The sequence below is a fragment of the Lycium barbarum genome, chromosome 6, assembly GCF_019175385.1.
Source record: "Lycium barbarum isolate Lr01 chromosome 6, ASM1917538v2, whole genome shotgun sequence".
In the NCBI taxonomy this organism is placed as follows: Eukaryota; Viridiplantae; Streptophyta; class Magnoliopsida; order Solanales; family Solanaceae; genus Lycium; species Lycium barbarum.
The window spans coordinates 132996848-133016035 of record NC_083342.1 but is presented as its reverse complement, the minus strand read 5'-3'; the positions used below and the strand labels follow the sequence as shown (position 1 = coordinate 133016035).

Genomic DNA, 19188 nt, shown 5'->3' with positions numbered 1-19188 from the left:
TTCTTTCCAACTTAAATAGTAGACAAATTCTTATGCTCTATTCATTAAAAATTAAAAAAACGTTACAAATGATCACTTTATGAGAGAAAGCAAAAGAAAACAAACGGCTGATATGACTTAATTAGGGGAAAATGGTAGATTGGACCTTATTAATGCAATAAAAATATGTGGACATTAAATATAGTAGATGTATGAAAACAATAAAAAAGGAAAAAAATTAGAGAAAACAGAATTTGGGGGACGTGATTTTTGGGAAGAAATTAAATGAGACTAATTGACAAGAGAATCATTCTATAATAGGAAGAAGAAAACGGCTGTGTATAGAAGGAGGGAAGAACTTAAGGAAAAGTAATAAATTGTAGTAATAATGAGGGGAGAGATGAATAAGATATTTTTAATAGTTTTTTGCAGAATTTTTAGACCAAAAGAAGGGGGAAAATCTCAAAAAACAGAGGAAAAAGATAAATACTAATCCTGGCCTAAAAGAGGTGCCACGTCACTCTCTTATTGCCCAGCTTTATTATATATATAGATTCTTGTTAAAGTGAGGCATAACACTAATTTAACTCCCTTTTTTGGATTTTTTGTTACTTTTTGCTTACCCTATCCTCTAGCACACCCCAACCTCTCAGGAGATACAACAATGGTTGCTTATTGTTTTTGCTTTTCTATAATGACTCCAACTTTATTTGATTAAAATTGAAAAAAAATTAAGAGCATTTATTAATGATTGAGTTCATGTGTTTTACATGAATTTCATTTTGAAAAAAGAAAATGAATTCATGAGTGAAAATCATTGTTTTCATTGAGATACTTTTCAAAACAATTGTTTCAATTTCAACAGTACTTCTCTATTTCGAGTTAAACTTGAAATAATAGATCAAATTATAAAACATACATTAGTGTTTCAAATAAAATTTCAAGTAGTAATTATTTGAAATAATTTTTATTGACAAATAAATTAAAACTTAACCTTTTTTATATCTCATTCATGTTCGAAATTCGCTTTGGGACCTCGATTCATCCGGATTTGTATTGTATAAGACTCATTAAAGGAATTAGAAAAAACATTCTATCATTTTTCTTAATACTCAAACTCGAGACCTTTAATTAAAGTCCACCAGAATCCTTGGTATTAAAATTTAACGTTACTAAGCATGAAACATGAATCCAGTTGTATCTTCACTGTTTCCTACTCTTCTTCAAACCGTGTGAAAATCACAAAGAAGATCAGCTTAGTTGGGAAATAACGAGAAAAATGGACAGCCAAAAGAACACAACAGAAAAAGAAAAAAAAAACCGTTATAAAACACGTGAGATAAGAAATAAAACCAAAAGATTGGTTTTGGGGATTACGTAGCGTAGAATCCTTTTGAATCCTCATTAAGGCGGCAACCACTGAAATACAGACACGTATTAATAAAGCTGACGTGTCACCCTAAAAACCAGTTTAATAAAAATGTCCAACAGCTCCGAAAATAAGGCTGAGTATGTTAAAGCACGCGGTGCTGTTTTGTAAGATTAACTGCTTTGCTTCTCGTTTATCCACTTTTTTTAGCTCCCATTAACAACTCTCTTTTATTGAAATAACCTTTAATTTTACTAAAATTACGAATATACCATTCTTAACTTTTTATGCTACATTATTACTTTTTCCCATGGAGAGTGTTCCTGGAAGGAGTTTAAATATATCGATAAGCAATTAATAAAGTTGTGGTTCTTTAGTTGTGTTGAATTAACTTTTAAAAGTTGCGTTGAATAAATAGAATTCTTTTTTGTCGTTTAAATAACTAACATCGACTGATAAGTATGGTGGGCTAAGGGGTGGTTAATTTCCTGGTTTTACATTGATTAACATTTATTTAAAACTTATGAGGTGCAAGTGCTTTGACATTGGGTATATAGTATATATGAATTCAGTATTTTTTACGAGGAGTAAAGATTACATGTGAAAATTCATTAAAAGTTTGCTTAATGTGTAATTGGATTTGAGTCCTTAATTAATTTCACAAGTTCAAAGCTAAGAATCTTAAATGATGAATCTGTATATAATCGTATAGATTGTTGTATAAAATAAACTTTATTTATATATCGAAAACGAGTGATTATCCTGCAATGCTATAATGTATCTCAAATAACTGCAATGCTATAATGTATCTCAAATAATGTTCGCATACTAATTAATGTGGTGCCAAAAGTTTGATATGAGTAATGAAAATATAGTGAATCTCAATAGTGACATTATTGTCACAATAAAGAGGTGTATTATGCAGAAAACTTGACAATAATTGCATCGTCATAGGTAATAGAACTTCTTTTGTCAAACTTTCATTTGCATAATTTATGGCAATTGTGATGCAATATTTAAACCATTTCTACCTGAACCTTACGTACGCAAATTTTAAAGCCATTGCACTCAAACTTCACAAACAGTGGACACTTGTAAGAATGACAACTGTTATCTAAACCGAAAAGACCAAATAGATAAAAAGGGAAAAGCAAGGCAACAACTAATGACTTTCCTGGCAAGTCACTTGTCTTAGCTTGGTCATACACATCACTAAATTTGCCTATAAATATTACTGCTACCCATCATAATTTTACCCAAAGCCACAGCTAATCTACCTGACTTCTCAAGTACGACTGAAGATTAACACTTTGAGATTATCGGTAAGTTAACTCCTTCATTCTTTAGTACATTAACGAATGGTATGCCATTTGCAACATGCATTAGGAAATCAGTGGATGAAAATTTATCAAAGTTGCATAGGGGGAACCAAAAGAATTCAAAAGATTTTATGATCTTCTTTCTTAACTTGTTGTTCCTTGAGAAGATCATATATAGCAAGCTAATCTAGATCAATTAACAAATGTAGCATCACTCAGCGATTAACGTGTTCTTTTTACTAATGAAAAATGGTGCCTTTTCACTCGTGGAAGGATGTGAACGTTTATACATGGTCTTGGAGTTAAGTTAGGTCCAAAGTTCATTCTTATCATAGTATCACAGTCAGACTCATTCCAATTCTTAGTTTACCCGTGGTTGGGTTTCCCTATTATGTTGGTCATGCTCCACTATTAGCAGACTTGGGTGTGTAAGGAGTGTTGAAATTGTCCCTATCAATTGTGGAGGGCTGACAATATCTCTTTATATGATGTTGGACAATTCTCATCTCATGAGCTAGTTAATTCAGATGGAATCATGTATACATGTTGGTAGCATAACTTTGGACCATCTTCGTCTCGTATGATTTAGCTATATCCGTATGTATCCAGCCGTGTTAGCTCCATATTTGAATTTTTTAAAGAAAAGACTAAGGATGTATTTGGTGTGTGTATATATATATATATGAAGGAAAATGTTCTTAAATTTTCTCATGTTTGATTGATCAAAATGTCTTGAAACATAATTTTTTTTCTAGGAAAGCATGTTCTTCAAAAAATAGAAAAAAGTATATAAAAATCTTATAAGTGGCATTTTGGGTTGATTATTTCCTCTCACCTCCAACATTCCACCACCCTCACCCCCCTTCACTCCCACCCACTTTCATCTATCCTCATAGTTTTGCCTAATTAAAAAGGGCATTCATTTGCATCTATTTAGAGAACGAGTCTAAAAAGTGTCTCGACTTAATCAGCTCAAACCAATATAATTTATCAAGGAAACATATAATTTGTTTCTTAATTCATTTCCATTCTAGCTACTCTCTCTGTCTCAAAGAATTGTGGTTCTTTTCATACTTGGTCAGAACATTGAAACCAGATGGTCCACATTTTACTTCCCAGTCACTGGCCATGGAATCCATTGTTTAGCGGTCGACTCTTGAGTACATCAACTACCCTCAACTTGTAGTGCTTTTCTAATTCACGGAATCTATCAAAATAAAGGTACTTATCAATTGGAAAAACAAATGCAAAACGTTTAGGAAATAATTTCCTTAACTTACAACACATGCATGGATGGCAGTAGAGGAATAAAAAATCTTAATGAATTAGGAAAAAATTTACAAAAATGTCACATTTGAGATATAATCCTATAAACTTAAATTCTGAACTCCTTTGCCACTAGAGACTAGAGTATTTCCTCCCAATTTAAGTGTTTTAAGTTGATTTACCATTAATTTTCTTTAAAAAATATTGAATCTAGTGGTCTTAAATTAAAAATGACACATGTGTATCAAAATGTTCTTGTAATTTTAAATATGTCATATAAAATATTGGAATTAAAGAGTTATAATCAAAATAGAAAGAGAGATTTTTATTTGAAACAAACCAAAAAGGAAAATAAGACATTGAAATTGAATTTAATGGAGTATAGGCAAAAAAGTGCATTGTCGCCCAATTTTCGCATCGACGCCTAGCTCCACTTCGATTGATAGTATACTAGTATCTGTCAATTTCTTTATATGTACTACCATTATAATTTAACAATACTGTAGTTTGTTGTCATCTTATTTTCAGATTATTAGTCTCACATATTATAAGTAATTATTATACTCCATATACGTCTTACTTTTTGTTTTACTCTGTTTAAAAAAAGACTATTATTTCCTATTTTTTGTAACTTTTTAATTTCAATACCCCGCATAACATATTTAAAAACTTAAAATTCAAAGACATTTTAGCATTTTATACATTTTTTATTAACACCACAACGTTCAAAAATTTCTTTTTTACTTTTTTAAATTAAGTGTCTGATTAAATTAAGATACATAATTACCTTAGTGTATAAAAATTAAAATCAGGGAGAAAGTTTACTTCTCAAAATATAAACAGGGTGTTTTGGTCATTTCATCAGAAAAAAGGGAGTCCAACTTTATACAGACTTTGGTGATTTCCTAAATCTTTATCGTTAATAAAGAAAACAAAATCCTTGTTGAAACAAACAAAATTTAGAAAGAATAAAAAAGACCCATGTTTTCTTCTATAGTCTCCTTAACTCACACTTCCCTTTCTTTAAGCTGAAGTTTCACAGTTTCTTACTAAAGGTATCCTTCATTTCCCCTCCCTTTCTTTCCGCGTTAAATTAAAGCTAACTCTGTTTCCATTTACACCTTCCTTTTTATATATAACTGGATATAAATAAATTTCTCTAGATTATTATCTGGAGAAGAATAGTACGTAGCTCTGAAATTAAGCTTAAACCAGAAGAACATTGCTTCCCGTATGAAATTTTGTTCAAATTAAACTCATGATGCGTGCAAGCTATTTGTTTGTAATGTAATGTGTCAACCCCTAAGCCACCTAAGCATTTTGCTTGGCTCTTAACGCTTCCATTTCTCTCTAAGCTTCTTCCTTTATCCCTAGCCTCTATCTTTATTCTTCATAATTATACACCCCCCCCCCCCCACATTTATTATATATACCTGCTGTTTACCCCTCTTTGATTTTTCAAACTCAGATTTTTTAACAGAGCATCATAACTAAAAAGATTGTTTTTTTAGCTGAAAATTTACATTTATAAGTTGCCCGCTTGGGATCTTGGATCAGTATCTTGCTGCAAAGTTTGTGGAATATATGAAGTAAGCTTTTGTTGGATAAAGATTGGATCTTTTTATATTTATGGGTACTGTTTATTTTAGGATTATTTTGTTTAGTTGTTGAAGTTTCTTGTTTGTTTTGCTTTGATTGTTATGTTGTGAAAGTGATTTTTTTTTTGTGGGACCTTGTTGTTTTGTGTTCCCAAACTCAATTCTTGAACAAAGCATCACAAGTTTAATTTTTAAAGCTTCTTATTTTAGCTGACAATCTTGAAAGTTTTACATGTATTAGTTGCCCATTTTGTGATTTTGATTAATCTCTTGCAGCAAAGTTGAGGAATCTATGAAGTATGATTCTGTTAGGATAAAGATTGGATCTTTTCTATTTTTGGGTACTAGGTATTTCAGTTTTTTTTCTTTTTTGTTCAGTTGTTGCTGTTTCTTGTTGTTTTGTGTTTGATTTTGTATGTATGGAAATAATGTCTTGGTAGGACTTTTGTTGGTTGAATTTGGAGTTTAGCTTAAAAGGAGGATTATTTGTTTTGGGTTTCTGTCATAGTTTCAAGTTGTGAGATTTCATTTCTAAAATTTTGCATTCTTGCAGCTAGTGCCGAGATTTGTACTGAATTTGAGGTTTGAGAAACAATATGGGAGGACACATGAGCAAAAAGCCTGGTGAAACTTCAGCTGCAATTGACAATTTGCAGTACAAAATCGAGCTGAATTCATATGAAGCCGCGTGCAGAGCTGACACGGACTTACAATCCTTTGATACAACTCTACAAGCTCGAACCAGTCATGTTATCAATACCCTTGCTGATGGGGTTGAAGTCCGAGCACTGTCTTTTGATTCGTTGAAGGAAGTCACTGGATGCCTTTTGGAAATGAATCAGGAAGTTGTGAAGGTGATATTGGACTGCAAGAAAGACATATGGAAGAATCAAGAATTGTTCGAGCTAGTCGAGGAGTATTTTGACAATAGCCTCAAAACTCTGGATTTCTTGGCTGCTTTAGAGAAATGTCTAAAACGTGCTCGCGATAGCCAGTTGCTTATTCTTGTAGCACTTCAACAATTTGAAGAGGAAAGTGGGGTTGAAGGGAATAGATACACTAAGACTTTAGAGGAACTGAAGAATTTCAGAGCTGCAGGGGATCCTTTCACAGAGGAATTTTTCCAGATTTTCCAGTCTGTTTATACACAACAAATGGTTATGCTTGAAAAACTGCAGCTAAAAAAGAACAAGCTTGATAAGAGGCTTAAGTACATACATGCTTGGAGAAAAGTGTCAAATGTTATATTTGTGGCTACATTTGCAACTGTTTTGATTTGCTCAGTCGTGGCTGCTGCTATAGCTGCACCTCCGGTCGCGGCTGCTCTGGCTGCTGCATCGTCGATTCCGTTGGGATCAATGGGAAAATGGATAGATTCCCTTCTCAAGAACTATGAAGATGCTATCAAAGGGCAGAAAGAATTGGTCGGCACAATGCAAGTTGGTACTTTTATCACAATTAAGGATTTGGACAGTATAAGGGTGCTGATAGATCGATTGGAAATCGAGATCGAATCACTCTTGAAGAAAGTTGAGTTTGCTATTGATGAAAATGCTGTTAAGATTGCTATAGAAGAGATCAGGACAAAGTTGGATGTTTTTATGAAGAATGTTGAAGATCTTGGAGTGCAAGCTGATGTGTGTAGTAGGGATATTCGTAGGGCTAGAACCGTAATCTTACAAAGGATTATCAAACCACCAAACCATTGAAGATACAGAAGGTTACAGCATGCTGAATTTGCCTTAGCACTGAAACATTTCTCTGCTTTTCATAGTTTGTGATGTTAAATATGTGACTTTAATATGAAACATATATCATGGTTAAAGGACTCTTTAGCCTTTTTACCATGAAGAATAAGATTTGTTGGATTCTTTTTTAAAGTATGTTAGTTACTTCCTTTATTTTTTATTCGTTTATTCTTTTACATGAATAAATAAAAAATCACAAATTACTCTCTATTAACTACTATTATACATGTAAAGTTTATCTTTTGATACATGCTGAGGCTGCTTTAGTCTTTTCTGGATTTTGTTATGGCTTCATGGTTATAGGGACAGTAGAAATTTGTACTTTTCTAGTGGCCATATTTGCTTCCCTTCAATAATGGTGTCCAAGTCGTTCCTCAGGTGGAACAACAAAATCTAATCTTTCTCTGAAAATGGAGAAATATATTCGATAGAAAACGTTTTACCCGCTTTAACTGGCTTACTCGGTGTATATCCAGTTTGGTTGGGCTCATGAATTTCGAATAGCAGATAGTTAAACTCGAAATCTAAATTTTCTTTCCTTTCTTGCTCTCTCATCTTTCTTTCATTTGGCTGAAAAAATGTACTTATTATTGACTTTTCCAGTCGTACGTTCAGACTATTTAAGAGTCGATCGACCTGTTAGGACCATTGTCATTAATTTATATTATGAGTCAAGGTGATGGTCCCAAACCCTTTGAAATTTTCACAACCTACTCCGAAATTAAAAGTTGCTAGATACAACAGGTCCATAGATGAAAGAAAAATTCAAAGACAACGTGAAAAGATTTAAGTTACATGATCAAAGATTCGGTCAAGAAAAGGAAATAAGAAATTTGCACGTTAGTTTTTATAGCTTCTTGCTTTACAATATCAAACTTATGAAAATGATCTCTGCCTCTATGCTCACCTTGCCATACCAAACTGATCAGTAAGAAGGTTGTGTTTAGGGCTGTGCATGTTAACGGTTAAACCAATAACCCGAACCGATTATTGGGTTATTGGGTTAATGGTTCGGGTTAATGGATTACCGGTTCAGGTACCGGGTGGTGTTTTTGACTTAATGGCTTATTGGGTCGGGTCGCGGGTTGACCATTTTTGTTAACGGGTTACCTGATAACCCGATAGCAATTTAATTAATTACACTTCTACCCTTTAACTAAGTTGTTGTGCACTGTTTTGCCTTTGTCGCTGCTGCCCAGTGCCCACTAGAAGTTGTTCTATGGGCTGTTTTCTAAGTTCTAATCTATAGCTTAATTATGGTCCTGTCAATAGGGTTGGTGTTCATAGGTAGTTTACTAACCCCTGTAAAGATGCAGACCGTAGAATGATGGAGAAATGTAAAGATGATTAACAACCTGCCTTCTTGATAGTATTAAGGCTGAAACATAGTATTTTGTTTTGTTGGTTATACACTTAAGATGCTCTGCTGCCTTGTTTATGTTCTGTATATATATAAGTCTCAGGTTGTGTTTGCATATGATGTATGTTAAGATTTAAACTCAATTGCTGCCTGTTTATGTTCTGTTTATGGGTTAGGAGTGATTTTAATCTAACCTTTTGAAAGATGGTGGCAAAATAACCTTCTTTTAACAGTATTAGTTTTCAAATGAAGAAAAGTCATATATGGAACTACATCCATTTCTTGATATTTTTGTGGGTTGAAACCCGTTGTCAATTATAAATCATGATTAAGCGGGATAAACCTGCCAATTACCTTAATTTTAACCAGTCACCGTTCATATTGTGGTCAAGACATTTTTTTGTTGTGTGAAATCTTAACAGTTAAACCGATAGCCGAACCGATAACATACAACAACCGATTAACCGATAACCCATTAACCGATATTTTAACGGTTCTTTAACGGTTTAATATATCTACAAACCGATAACCAATAAGTTAAACCGATAATTTTGAAACCCGAACCGAACCGACCGATATGCAGCCCTAGTTGTGTTAGGTTGACAGTCAATATAAAGAGAGTCGATTTATGATAAATCCTACAATACAAAATATAGAACATGATCCGTGAAGATTCGTACGGTCCAACCCCAGCTTCTTCTTCTTTTTGGGATTGAGGTGTAATTTTAAGTAAGGAAAATTACTTATTATTCTTTTTGGAAATATCTGCCAAATGTAAAATAATTCCTTTGTACTATGTTAACCTCTGACCTGAACATTAAGTCATAATCAGAATAGGGCCAGATCATACGATATAGAAAAGGAACTTCAAGGGATCACAACAGACAGTGAATTCAACACAATAGCACAGGGAAAATTGTACAAAATTAACGCTAGCTTATATAAAATCTTAAAAGGCGACTGCATTCATAAAGATACAATGGGCGAAGGCCGAATATTGAAGAATGTAGCTGTTGCCAAGAATGCACATACAGAGGAAACATATATCTTGAACCAAATGGACAAGAATAGCGTTAGATATGTACAAAGTACAGTCAATGTTATCACAAAGATGAAGTTTGCTAGACACTTGGCTGTAGAGAGCTCATTTTCTATTCCTTCGCGAGGGAAATGACCTTCTGAATGAAAATCGGACAACAATTTATCCTTATCACTGAATGTATTCATCAACCATGAAGCAGCCTGATTTTCAGATTCTGGTATATCCGCAATAACAATACAGCGGACGTGCATATGAACTTCAGCTGGATCAACCCCAAAAGCATTGTCCAAAAAAAGAAGGGCAATTATGCTTGTAGCCAATTGTGATGTCATAAACTGAAAAAGCACGAAATGGACAGTCAAAAGAAGTTTAATTGGAAAATTAAATTAGGACAACTGCTTGCCATTAGCCTATCCTCATTAGGGACTACCAAACAGATGAAAGTATACTTTTGAAAGAAGTATATGAAGAAACTCTACTTCGTTTGAAATATGATGATGAAAATAAAACCATTAGGGCATGACCGCAATGAATACAGCATGTTCTCTGAAGTTCTCGTTCTAATGTATCAGCAACTAAAAAAAGCAAGGCATAAATTGGTTTAAAAAGAAACAATAAGACAGGCATTTTGTGTTGACGGTTCTTTACTATCTCTCAAGTGGAGTGTGACTATCTAATATCGAGAAAAGGACCAAAATCATCCATAATGTTTGGGTTTGGATCAAAATCATACATATTCTTTCACATGGTGCACTAATAGTACATTATGTTTGCATAAGTGGTGCACTTTTAGTCACAATCCCAAATAAATTTAACGGAAAAGAACAAAAATGCCCCTGAACTTTTAGAAAAGGTATAAAAATATCCTTTATTCATCTATTTTGCTAAAACTACCCCTCAATTCAACTTTTTGGCTCATTTATTCCCCTTGACTAACGGACAACACTAATTTTTTTTTTTTAAAAAAAAACATAAATTGCACATGACATTTTATTACTGAAAAATTGATTTATTCTTTTAAAAAGAAATCTGAAACCTTGGATTTTTTTTAAATTTGGAAAACTTTTTTTTAACGAGTAAAACCTTGACTAACGGACAACACTAATTTTTTTTCTTTTCAAAATGTGAAAAATTGGATTTTTATAAAAATCTGAAAAAATTAAATTTTTTATGGAAAAACTGTGTTTAAAAAAAAAACCCAGAAAACTATCCTTTTTTAAATCTAGAAGAAAATTATGGAGTATTAGTTTTGCACATTTTACTTAAAAAAACAATCAGTTTTTCAGATTTAAAAATTGAATTTTCTAAAAATAAAATGGGGTTTCCACCCGTTAATTTTTTTTTTCCAAACTTAAAAAAATTCCACATGTTTTAATGAAAATCCAATTCTGTTTTTATATATATATATATATATATATATATATATATATATATATATATATATATATATATATATATATATATATATATATATATATAAAAGGCTTACTACATTTGTTTTTTTAAAGAAATGGATGTTGAAAAATTATTTTTCCTTATTCTACAAATAACGATTTTTCAGATTTCTTTTTAAAAGAATAAATTAATTTTTCAGTAATAAAATGTCATGTGCAATTTTTTTATTTATTTTTTTTAAAAAAATTAGTGTTGTCCGTTAGTCAAGGGGAATAAATGAGCCAAAAAGTTGAATTGAGGGGTAGTTTTAGCAAAATAGATGAATAAAGGGTATTTTTATACCTTTTCTAAAAGTTCAGGGGCATTTTTGTTCTTTTCCGTTAAATTTATTTGGGATTGTGACTAAAAGTGCACCACTTATGCAAACATAATGTACTATTAGTGCACCATGCGAAAGAATATGTATGATTTTGATCCAAATCCAAACATTATGAGATGATTTTGGTCCTTTTCTCATCTAATATCTAAAAGAAAAAGAACTGTTCATCTTTGATGTTTCTGTTTATGAAAAGGTACGATTTTAGTAAAATAAAAAGGTACGAAGAAGGTACTGAAAAGATTACATAAAAAATGAGGGCATCCTTCTATAGATTGAAGGAATGCAGAAGGTCTAGCAAAGAGTCAATATCAGATACAATACTCTTCCTCCGCATAAATAGAGAGTGTGACAAGGGGTGTTCCGAGAAGACAATAATGCCACATACATGGAGAGGAAAAGAAAACAGCAAAGACAATAGATCTATCCACATCAGACATCCTTGTCCACTGTGGTCAGCTTTGACAGGGCATGCTTCTAATATATCAACTGTATCTTATCCGCTGTCCGCCTATGAATCTAAGAATATCCCTGGATCAAGATGAGCAAATTCTAACTTCACAGGGGAAAAGCATGACTCTAACATTACTAAATACCTGTACAAGATGCAATGTGGCTTGTTAACATAATATTAGATGTCCAGGAAATGGTAACAATCAAGTTTCAACAAAATGCAACAAAACAGAGCCATATCTGAAGGCAATTAGACAGTTAGTTACTGTACTGCGATCAAAAATAAACTTCTAATTCAAAAGCAGACTCCATCTAATGAATTTAATAAGCACCCTCATTGTTTCGGCAGGACCAAACAAGGAAGTTTCATGATCAGAGTAAATGTAGAACTTGAGCCACTGAAGTAATGCAATTTAGCATCAGATACTAATAAACAGGAATAATATGACAAACATCAGCCAAATAATTACATAAGGATGAAGGTAAAAGAAGTGCTACCTGCATCCAAGGAACCTCTCAGTTCCTCCAAACAGGCATAAAAAACCCTTCGTCTTCGAAAGAAGTACGTTCTTCAGAATAGGCAATCCATTTTCAGAAGCATACTTTTGACTACGAATGCACTTCTGTTCTCTGTAAATCAAGGTCAATTAGCACTAGTACTGGCGACAAAAAGACACTAATTATTCAGGTAACACAGATACACTCCCACATACATATACATAAATCCGAAAGTCAAAGTTAAGGGAACATACGTGAAATCAGTGCCCTCTGGAAAAACAACAAGCCATAGTGGATCTTGAGGATCTTTATATGTGCAAAGCATCTGACGAAGCTTCAATGCATCCGCCTCCCATTTTCTCTCAACAGGTATGAACTCCATAACATGAAAAACCCATCCAAACACAGGCAATTTTATCAAACTGCTCTTAAGTATATACCTTAGCGAACCCACACATCCAAAAAAAAAAAACGTTATAAAACACGTGAGATAAGAAATAAAACCAAAAGATTGGTTTTATATATTACGTAGCGTAGAATCCTTTTGAATCCTCATTAAGGCGGCAACCACTGAAATACAGACACGTATTCATAAAGCTGACGTGTCACCCTAAAAACCAGTTCAATAAAATTGTCCAACAGCTCCGAAATAAGGCTGGGGTCGTTTGGTATTAATTATTGTGGGATAGGTTATGCTGGATTATTTATATTGGGATTAGTTATCATGATATTATTTCTTATTAATTGTTTAGTTTGTTGTATTAAAAGTAACATATATTGCATAACTTTTAAGAAAAAGTTATTTGTTTACAAAAATACCCTCCACGTTATGTAGTAGAAAAAAGATTTTGAGAACCTCAGAGCTATTTCAGTCAATTTCACTGTTTTATCCTGGGATAAGTTATCTTAGGATTACAATTCCACCCTCTAATGGGTATAAGTTATCACAGCACTATTTTTAATCCAGAGATAACTTATTCCATGATTAGTAACCAAACAAAGGATAAAGTGATACTAAATTTTTATCCCATCACTATTTTTGCTTATCCATCTTACCAAACCATCCCTGAGTATGTTAAAGCACACGGTGCTGTTTTGTAAGATAACTGCTTTGCTTCTCATTTATCCATTTTTTTAGCTCCCATTACCACACTCTTTGTAGAAACTATACAATCTTGACCTGTTCATTCATTCACCAAGAGAGAATATATATAGGATACAATCTTGAACCCTAGTGAAACAAGAAAACTAACCAATATATGATAATTAGTGAAACAAAAAAACTAACCAATATATGGTAATTAGTGAAACAAGGAAACTAACTAATATATGGTAATTAGTAAAACAAGGAAACTAACTAATATATGGTAATTATCTCCCTACAAATATGCTACCAAATAAAATCAAGATATTATACCGCAATACTCTTCTATTGAAATACTCCTTGATATTACTAAAATTACGGATATGCCATTCTTAAATTTTGATTCTACATTACTTTTCCCCACAGAGTGTGTTCCTAGAAAGAAGAATTTTTTACCAAAATAATCCATTATTTAAATCGATTAACGAAAATAATATATTTTTTTGAAACTTTACAGAACTAGTATAAACGTATTTCCCAGTAACGTTTTAGACATTATTTTATTAAAGAATTTAATGGATAAAAACTAACGGCTGACGGAGCAAACGGATATATAAAACGTTATTGTCGGTAACGTTTTTATAATTCGTTACTGTGAGTTACGTATTAAGGCTAATACGTTACTAACAGTAACGACTTATACGTGACTTTATTATGTCTTCACTTATTGATATCACTAATACGTGTTTCCTAATACATCTGCGATAATCAAGTATGAATTATATTATTGAGTTCATACATATGTTATGGTCGGCCTAACATACTTAGACTTAACAACAACAATTAATATAATCTCCCTAATTTAAAATTAGATTCTTATATATGACACGAAAAATATCTAGAGCATTAAGTTTTAATCTCGTATATTTTTGTAAGATAATTGATATAATTATCCACATATGAAAAATGAGTAATTAAATAAGGTGGGTCTTCCTTCGACATTTATTTACCTTATAAGTTAGTAAAAATCCATCCAATTAACTTTTGGGACATGACCTAGTCACCTATTCCTTTTAAAACAAGGACCCTTTTCATAAAAAATTCAAGATCCGTGTTCAGTTATGTTCTTTGTACGATAACGACGATTAGTTTGATTTTTCAGATATGTAAATACTTCATATGACTAAAATTATCAGAATATCAGACGACATTTCCGTTGAAAGTCCATCGGAAACAATTACCACGAGTACGATTCTGATATTTTTTTTTACGAAAGTCCCTCAAAATTCTACTTTCTAGTAGCGTCACCTGATCATATATGATAGAGCTGGGAATAACAGCAAAATATCATATAGTAAGCTACAAGGTCCGCTGGATTAAGGATATAAATTTTATTGGTTCAATATTTAAAGCTCTTAATATATTAAACCCATTGTACTTTTAAAAATTGGTTCATACTTATTCAATGCAATTTTAATCAAATTATACATATAAATTTATACTCCAAGTTAAAAGTATTGGGTGATATCAAAAAGTGAAGACATAATAAAGTCACGTATAAGTCGTTACTGTTAGTAACGTATTAGCCTTAATACATAACTCACAGTAACGAATTATAAAAACGTTACTGACAGTAACGTTTTATATATCTATTTGCTCCGTCAGTCGTTAGTTTTTATCCGTTGGATTTTTTAATAAAATAATGTCTAATACGTTACTGGAAAATACGTTTATACTAGTTTTGTAAAGTTTCAAAAAAATGTATTATTTTTGTTAATTGACTTAGATAATGGATTATTTCGGTCAAAAAATCCTAGAAAGAAGGATAAATATATGGATAAACAATTAACAAAGTTGGAGAGTCTTTAGTTGTGTTGAATAACTTTTTAAAAAGTTGCATTGAATAAATAGAATTCTTTTTTGTCTTTTAAATAACTAACGTCGACGAATAAGTATGGTGGGGTAAGGGGTGATTAATAGTCCTGCATTTTCTTGGCTTTACATTGATTAACATTTATTTAAAACTTATAAGGTGCAAGCGCTTCAACATTGAGTATATAGAATATATGAATTCAGTATTTTCGACTGGAGTAAAGATTTACATGTGAAATTCATTAAAAGTTTATTTAATGCATAATTGGATTTGAGCTCTTAATTAATTTAACAAGTTTAAAGCTAAGAATCTTAAAAACTGAATCTGTACATAATCGTATAGATTGTTGTATAAAATTATCTATATCGAAAACGAGTGATTATTCTCCAATGCTATAATGTATCTCAAATAATATTCGCATACAAATTAATGTGGTGCCAAAAGTTTGATATTAGTAATGAAAATCTAGTGAATCTCAATAGTAACATTATTGTCACAATAAAGAGGTGTATTTTGCAGAAAACTTGACAATTATTGCATCGTCATAGGTAATAGAACTTCTTTTGTCAAACTTTCATTTGCATATTTTATGGCAATTGTAATGCAATATTTAAACCATTGCTACCTGAACCTTAAGTACACAAATTTTAAAGCAATTGCACTCAAACTTCACAAACAGTGGACACTTGTAAGAATGTCAGCTGTTATCTAAACAGAAAAGGAGGATTATTTGTTTTGGGTTTCTGTCATAGTTTCAAGTTGTGAGATTTCATGTCTAAAATTTTGCATTCTTGCAGCTAGTGCAGAGATTAGTACTGAATTTGAGGTTTGCGAAACAATATGGGAGGACACATGAGCAAAAAGCCTGGTGAAACTTCAGATGCAATCGACAATTTGCAGTACAAAATCAAGCTGAATTCATATGAAGCCGCGTGCAGAGCTGACACGGACTTACAATCCTTTGATACAGCTCTACAAGCTCGAACCAGTCATGTTGTCAATACCCTTGCTGATGGGGTTGAAGTTCGAGCACTGTCTTTTGATTCGTTGAAGGAAGTCATCAGATGCCTTTTGGAAATTAATCAGGAAGTTGTGAAGGTGATATTGGATTGCAAGGAAGACATATGGAAGAATCAAGAATTGTTCAAGCTAGTCGAGGAGTATTTTGATAATAGCCTCAAAACTCTGGATTTCTTGGCTGCTTTAGAGAAATGTCTAAAACGTGCTTGCGATAGCCAATTGCTTATTCATGTAGCGCTTCAACAATTTGAAGAGGAAAGTGGGGTTGAAGGGAATAGATACACTAAGACTTTAGAGGAACTGAAGAATTTCAGAGCTGCAGAGGATCCTTTCACAGAGGAATTTTTCCAGATTTTCCTGTCTGTTTATACACAACAAATGGTTATGCTTGAAAAACTGCAGCTAAAAAAGAACAAGCTTGATAAGAGGCTTAAGTACATACATTCTTGGAGAAAAGTGTCAAATGTTATATTTGTGGCTACATTTGCAACTGTTTTGATTTGCTCAGTCGTGGCTGCTGTAATAGCTGCACCTCCTGTCGCGGCTGCTCTGGCTGCTGCATCATCGATTCCGTTGGGATCAATGGGAAAATGGATAGATTCCCTTCTCAAGAACTATGAAGATGCTCTCAAAGGGCAGAAAGAATTGGTCAGCACAATGCAAGTTGGTACTTTTATCACAATTAAGGATTTGGACAGTATTAGGGTGCTGATAGATCGATTGGAAATCGAGATCGAATCACTCTTGAAGAAAGTTGAGTTTGCTATTGATGAAAATGCTGTTAAGATTGCTATAGAAGAGATCAGGACAAAGTTGGATGTTTTTATGAAGAATGTTGAAGATCTTGGAGTGCAAGCTGATGTGTGTAGTAGGGATATTCGTAGGGCTAGAACTGTAATCTTACAAAGGATTATCAAACTACCAAACCATTGAAGATACAGAAGGTTACAGCATGCTGAATTTGCCTTAGCACTGAAACATTTCTCTGCTTTTCATAGTTTTTTTTTTTTTTTTGCTTTTCACATTTCTCTGCTTTTCATAGTTAAATATGGGACTTTAATCTGAAACATATATCATGGTTAGAGGACTCTTTAGCCTTTATACTATCAAGAATAAGATTTATTGGATTCTTTTTTAAAGTATATCAATTAGTTCTTTTATTTGTTATTCATTTATTCTTTTACATGAATAAATAAAAAATCACAAAGTACTCTCTGTTTGTTAGGTTTTTGGGTTTTCCCTTCCTATGTGGAATTGGATTAATAAAATCCAATCCAATTTGGACCAGGCCAATTTTGCCCAAAATTTCCTCTATATATAGGATCAATTTAAGTCTTATTTTCAGAACACAAGAGTGAATTCATAGCAGCCATATAGAGAGAAAAACGTTAGAGAGAAAGCAGATTTTCGTCCAGAAAGTTTCTGCTACAGCAATCTGCTTTAAATTGTGTTTCCCGATTCGTTAACCGTTGGATCGTGCTGAAATTTGAACTGGGGGTTCTCAACATCTGGTTCTTCGATTTCAACGGTGGAGATCAAATTTTGTGGTCTGTAGCTCCAGTTTTCGAGTACGAACAGTAGCTCGTTTTTGGGGGTGATTTCTCTCCTTTCTTCGCTAGTTTTGGTGCTATCTTTTATGTATTGTTGCTCCGTGCTTGGCTTTGTTGTTGTAGACATTTGGAGAACATTGTTGTAACTCCTGTTGATTATAGTGGAGCTTTTGTGGGCTGGAGGTCCCGTGGATGTTTCCTCTTCACCTTGAAGGGGTTTTACCATGTAAATTTGGTGTCTCTTCCATTCGATTTATTTTTGCTTGCTTTGCTATTTTATTGTTGGTATAGTTGTTGCCTGAATTTCCATTTGTGCTAGTGTTTATTGTCTTCTCTTAGTTCAAATAGTGTGGGAAGTTTCGACTTGGGTATTTCTTCCGCTGTTACCTAGTCGTGCAATTTGGTTATTGCTTGTTTCTTCCCAACAAAGTGGTATCAGAGCTTGTGGTTGTATTTGGTTGTGTTGATTGTTCAAATAATTGAGACAAATATGAGCAAGATGGTTTTGTTTAAATGGCAGTAATTACCATATTTGGAAAAGCAAGATGAAAGATCTTCTATTTGTCAAGAAGTTGCATTTAACTGTGTTCGCTTCTAAGAAACCCGAGTCTATTGAAGATGAGGATTGGGAATTTGAGCACTTACAGGTTTGTGGCTATATTAGAAAATGGGTTGAAGATAATGTTCGAAATCATATTGTGAATGAGACAAATGCTAAAAGCTTGTGCGAAAAGCTCGAGACACTTTATGCTTCAAAGACTAGCAACAATAAGTTGTTCCTACTGAAACAATTGATGAATATTAGATACAAAGAGGGCAGCCCTATTTCTGATCATATCAATGATTTTCAGGGTGTCCTTGATCAGCTGTCTGGAATGGGTGTCAAGTTTGATGAAGAAATACAGGGACTTTTGCTTCTTAATACTCTGCCAGACTCTTGGGAAACTCTTCGAGTTTCTTTGACTAATTCTGCTCCTAGTGATGGTGTAACTATGGAATATGCTAAGAGTGGTGTTTTGAATGAAGAGATGAGAAGAAGATCTCAAGCTTCGTCTTCTTCAGCTTCACACTCCGATGTTTTGGTTACTGAAGACAGGGGGAGAAGTAACTTTAGAGGTCAGAATGACAGAGGCAAAAGTAGAAGCAAGTCAAGATCCTCCAGGTACAAGAATCTTACATGTGATTATTGTCACTTGAAAGGGCACATCAAGAAACGTTGCTACAATTTTAAGAGAGACCAGAAAAGGCAAAAGAAAGA

The 19188-nt window shown here is 33.0% G+C and overlaps 2 protein-coding genes and 1 pseudogene across 9 annotated transcripts; 2 read left to right on the top strand and 1 right to left on the bottom strand.

Moving 5' to 3' along the window:
• Window positions 1-2625: 2625 nt before the first annotated feature.
• Window positions 2626-7414, top strand: LOC132599147 (UPF0496 protein At4g34320-like). Of its 5 annotated transcripts, none has more exons than XM_060312386.1 (2): window positions 2626-2670; window positions 6085-7414. In XM_060312386.1, the coding sequence occupies exon 2, from the start codon at window positions 6128-6130 to the stop codon at window positions 7238-7240; it is 1113 nt and encodes a 370-aa protein (XP_060168369.1). In that variant the 5' UTR covers window positions 2626-2670; window positions 6085-6127; the 3' UTR covers window positions 7241-7414. The 5 variants fall into 5 exon arrangements, with proteins under 5 accessions (XP_060168369.1, XP_060168367.1, XP_060168368.1 ...); XM_060312384.1 differs by lacking the exon at window positions 2626-2670 and adding an exon at window positions 4847-4988; XM_060312385.1 differs by lacking the exon at window positions 2626-2670 and adding an exon at window positions 5041-5164.
• LOC132599149 (UPF0496 protein At4g34320-like) lies at window positions 5044-17522 on the top strand. 4 transcript variants are annotated; one of them, XM_060312391.1, is made up of 2 exons: window positions 5044-5164; window positions 16158-17522. In XM_060312391.1, exon 2 carries the CDS (start codon window positions 16201-16203, stop codon window positions 17311-17313), a length of 1113 nt encoding a protein of 370 aa, XP_060168374.1. In that variant the 5' UTR covers window positions 5044-5164; window positions 16158-16200; the 3' UTR covers window positions 17314-17522. The 4 variants fall into 4 exon arrangements, with proteins under 4 accessions (XP_060168374.1, XP_060168373.1, XP_060168371.1 ...); XM_060312390.1 differs by having other exon boundaries at window positions 5082-5220; XM_060312388.1 differs by having other exon boundaries at window positions 5154-5879.
• On the bottom strand, window positions 9577-13047 carry LOC132600251 (probable 1-acyl-sn-glycerol-3-phosphate acyltransferase 5; annotated as a pseudogene).
• Window positions 17523-19188: the final 1666 nt, after the last annotated feature.

What these genes read in the sequence shown, in the direction of transcription:
- LOC132599147 (XM_060312386.1), top strand. Translation starts at nt 6,128, where the DNA reads ATGGGAGGACACATGAGCAAAAAGCCTGGTGAAACTTCAGCTGCAATT.
- LOC132599149 (XM_060312391.1), top strand. Translation starts at nt 16,201, where the DNA reads ATGGGAGGACACATGAGCAAAAAGCCTGGTGAAACTTCAGATGCAATC.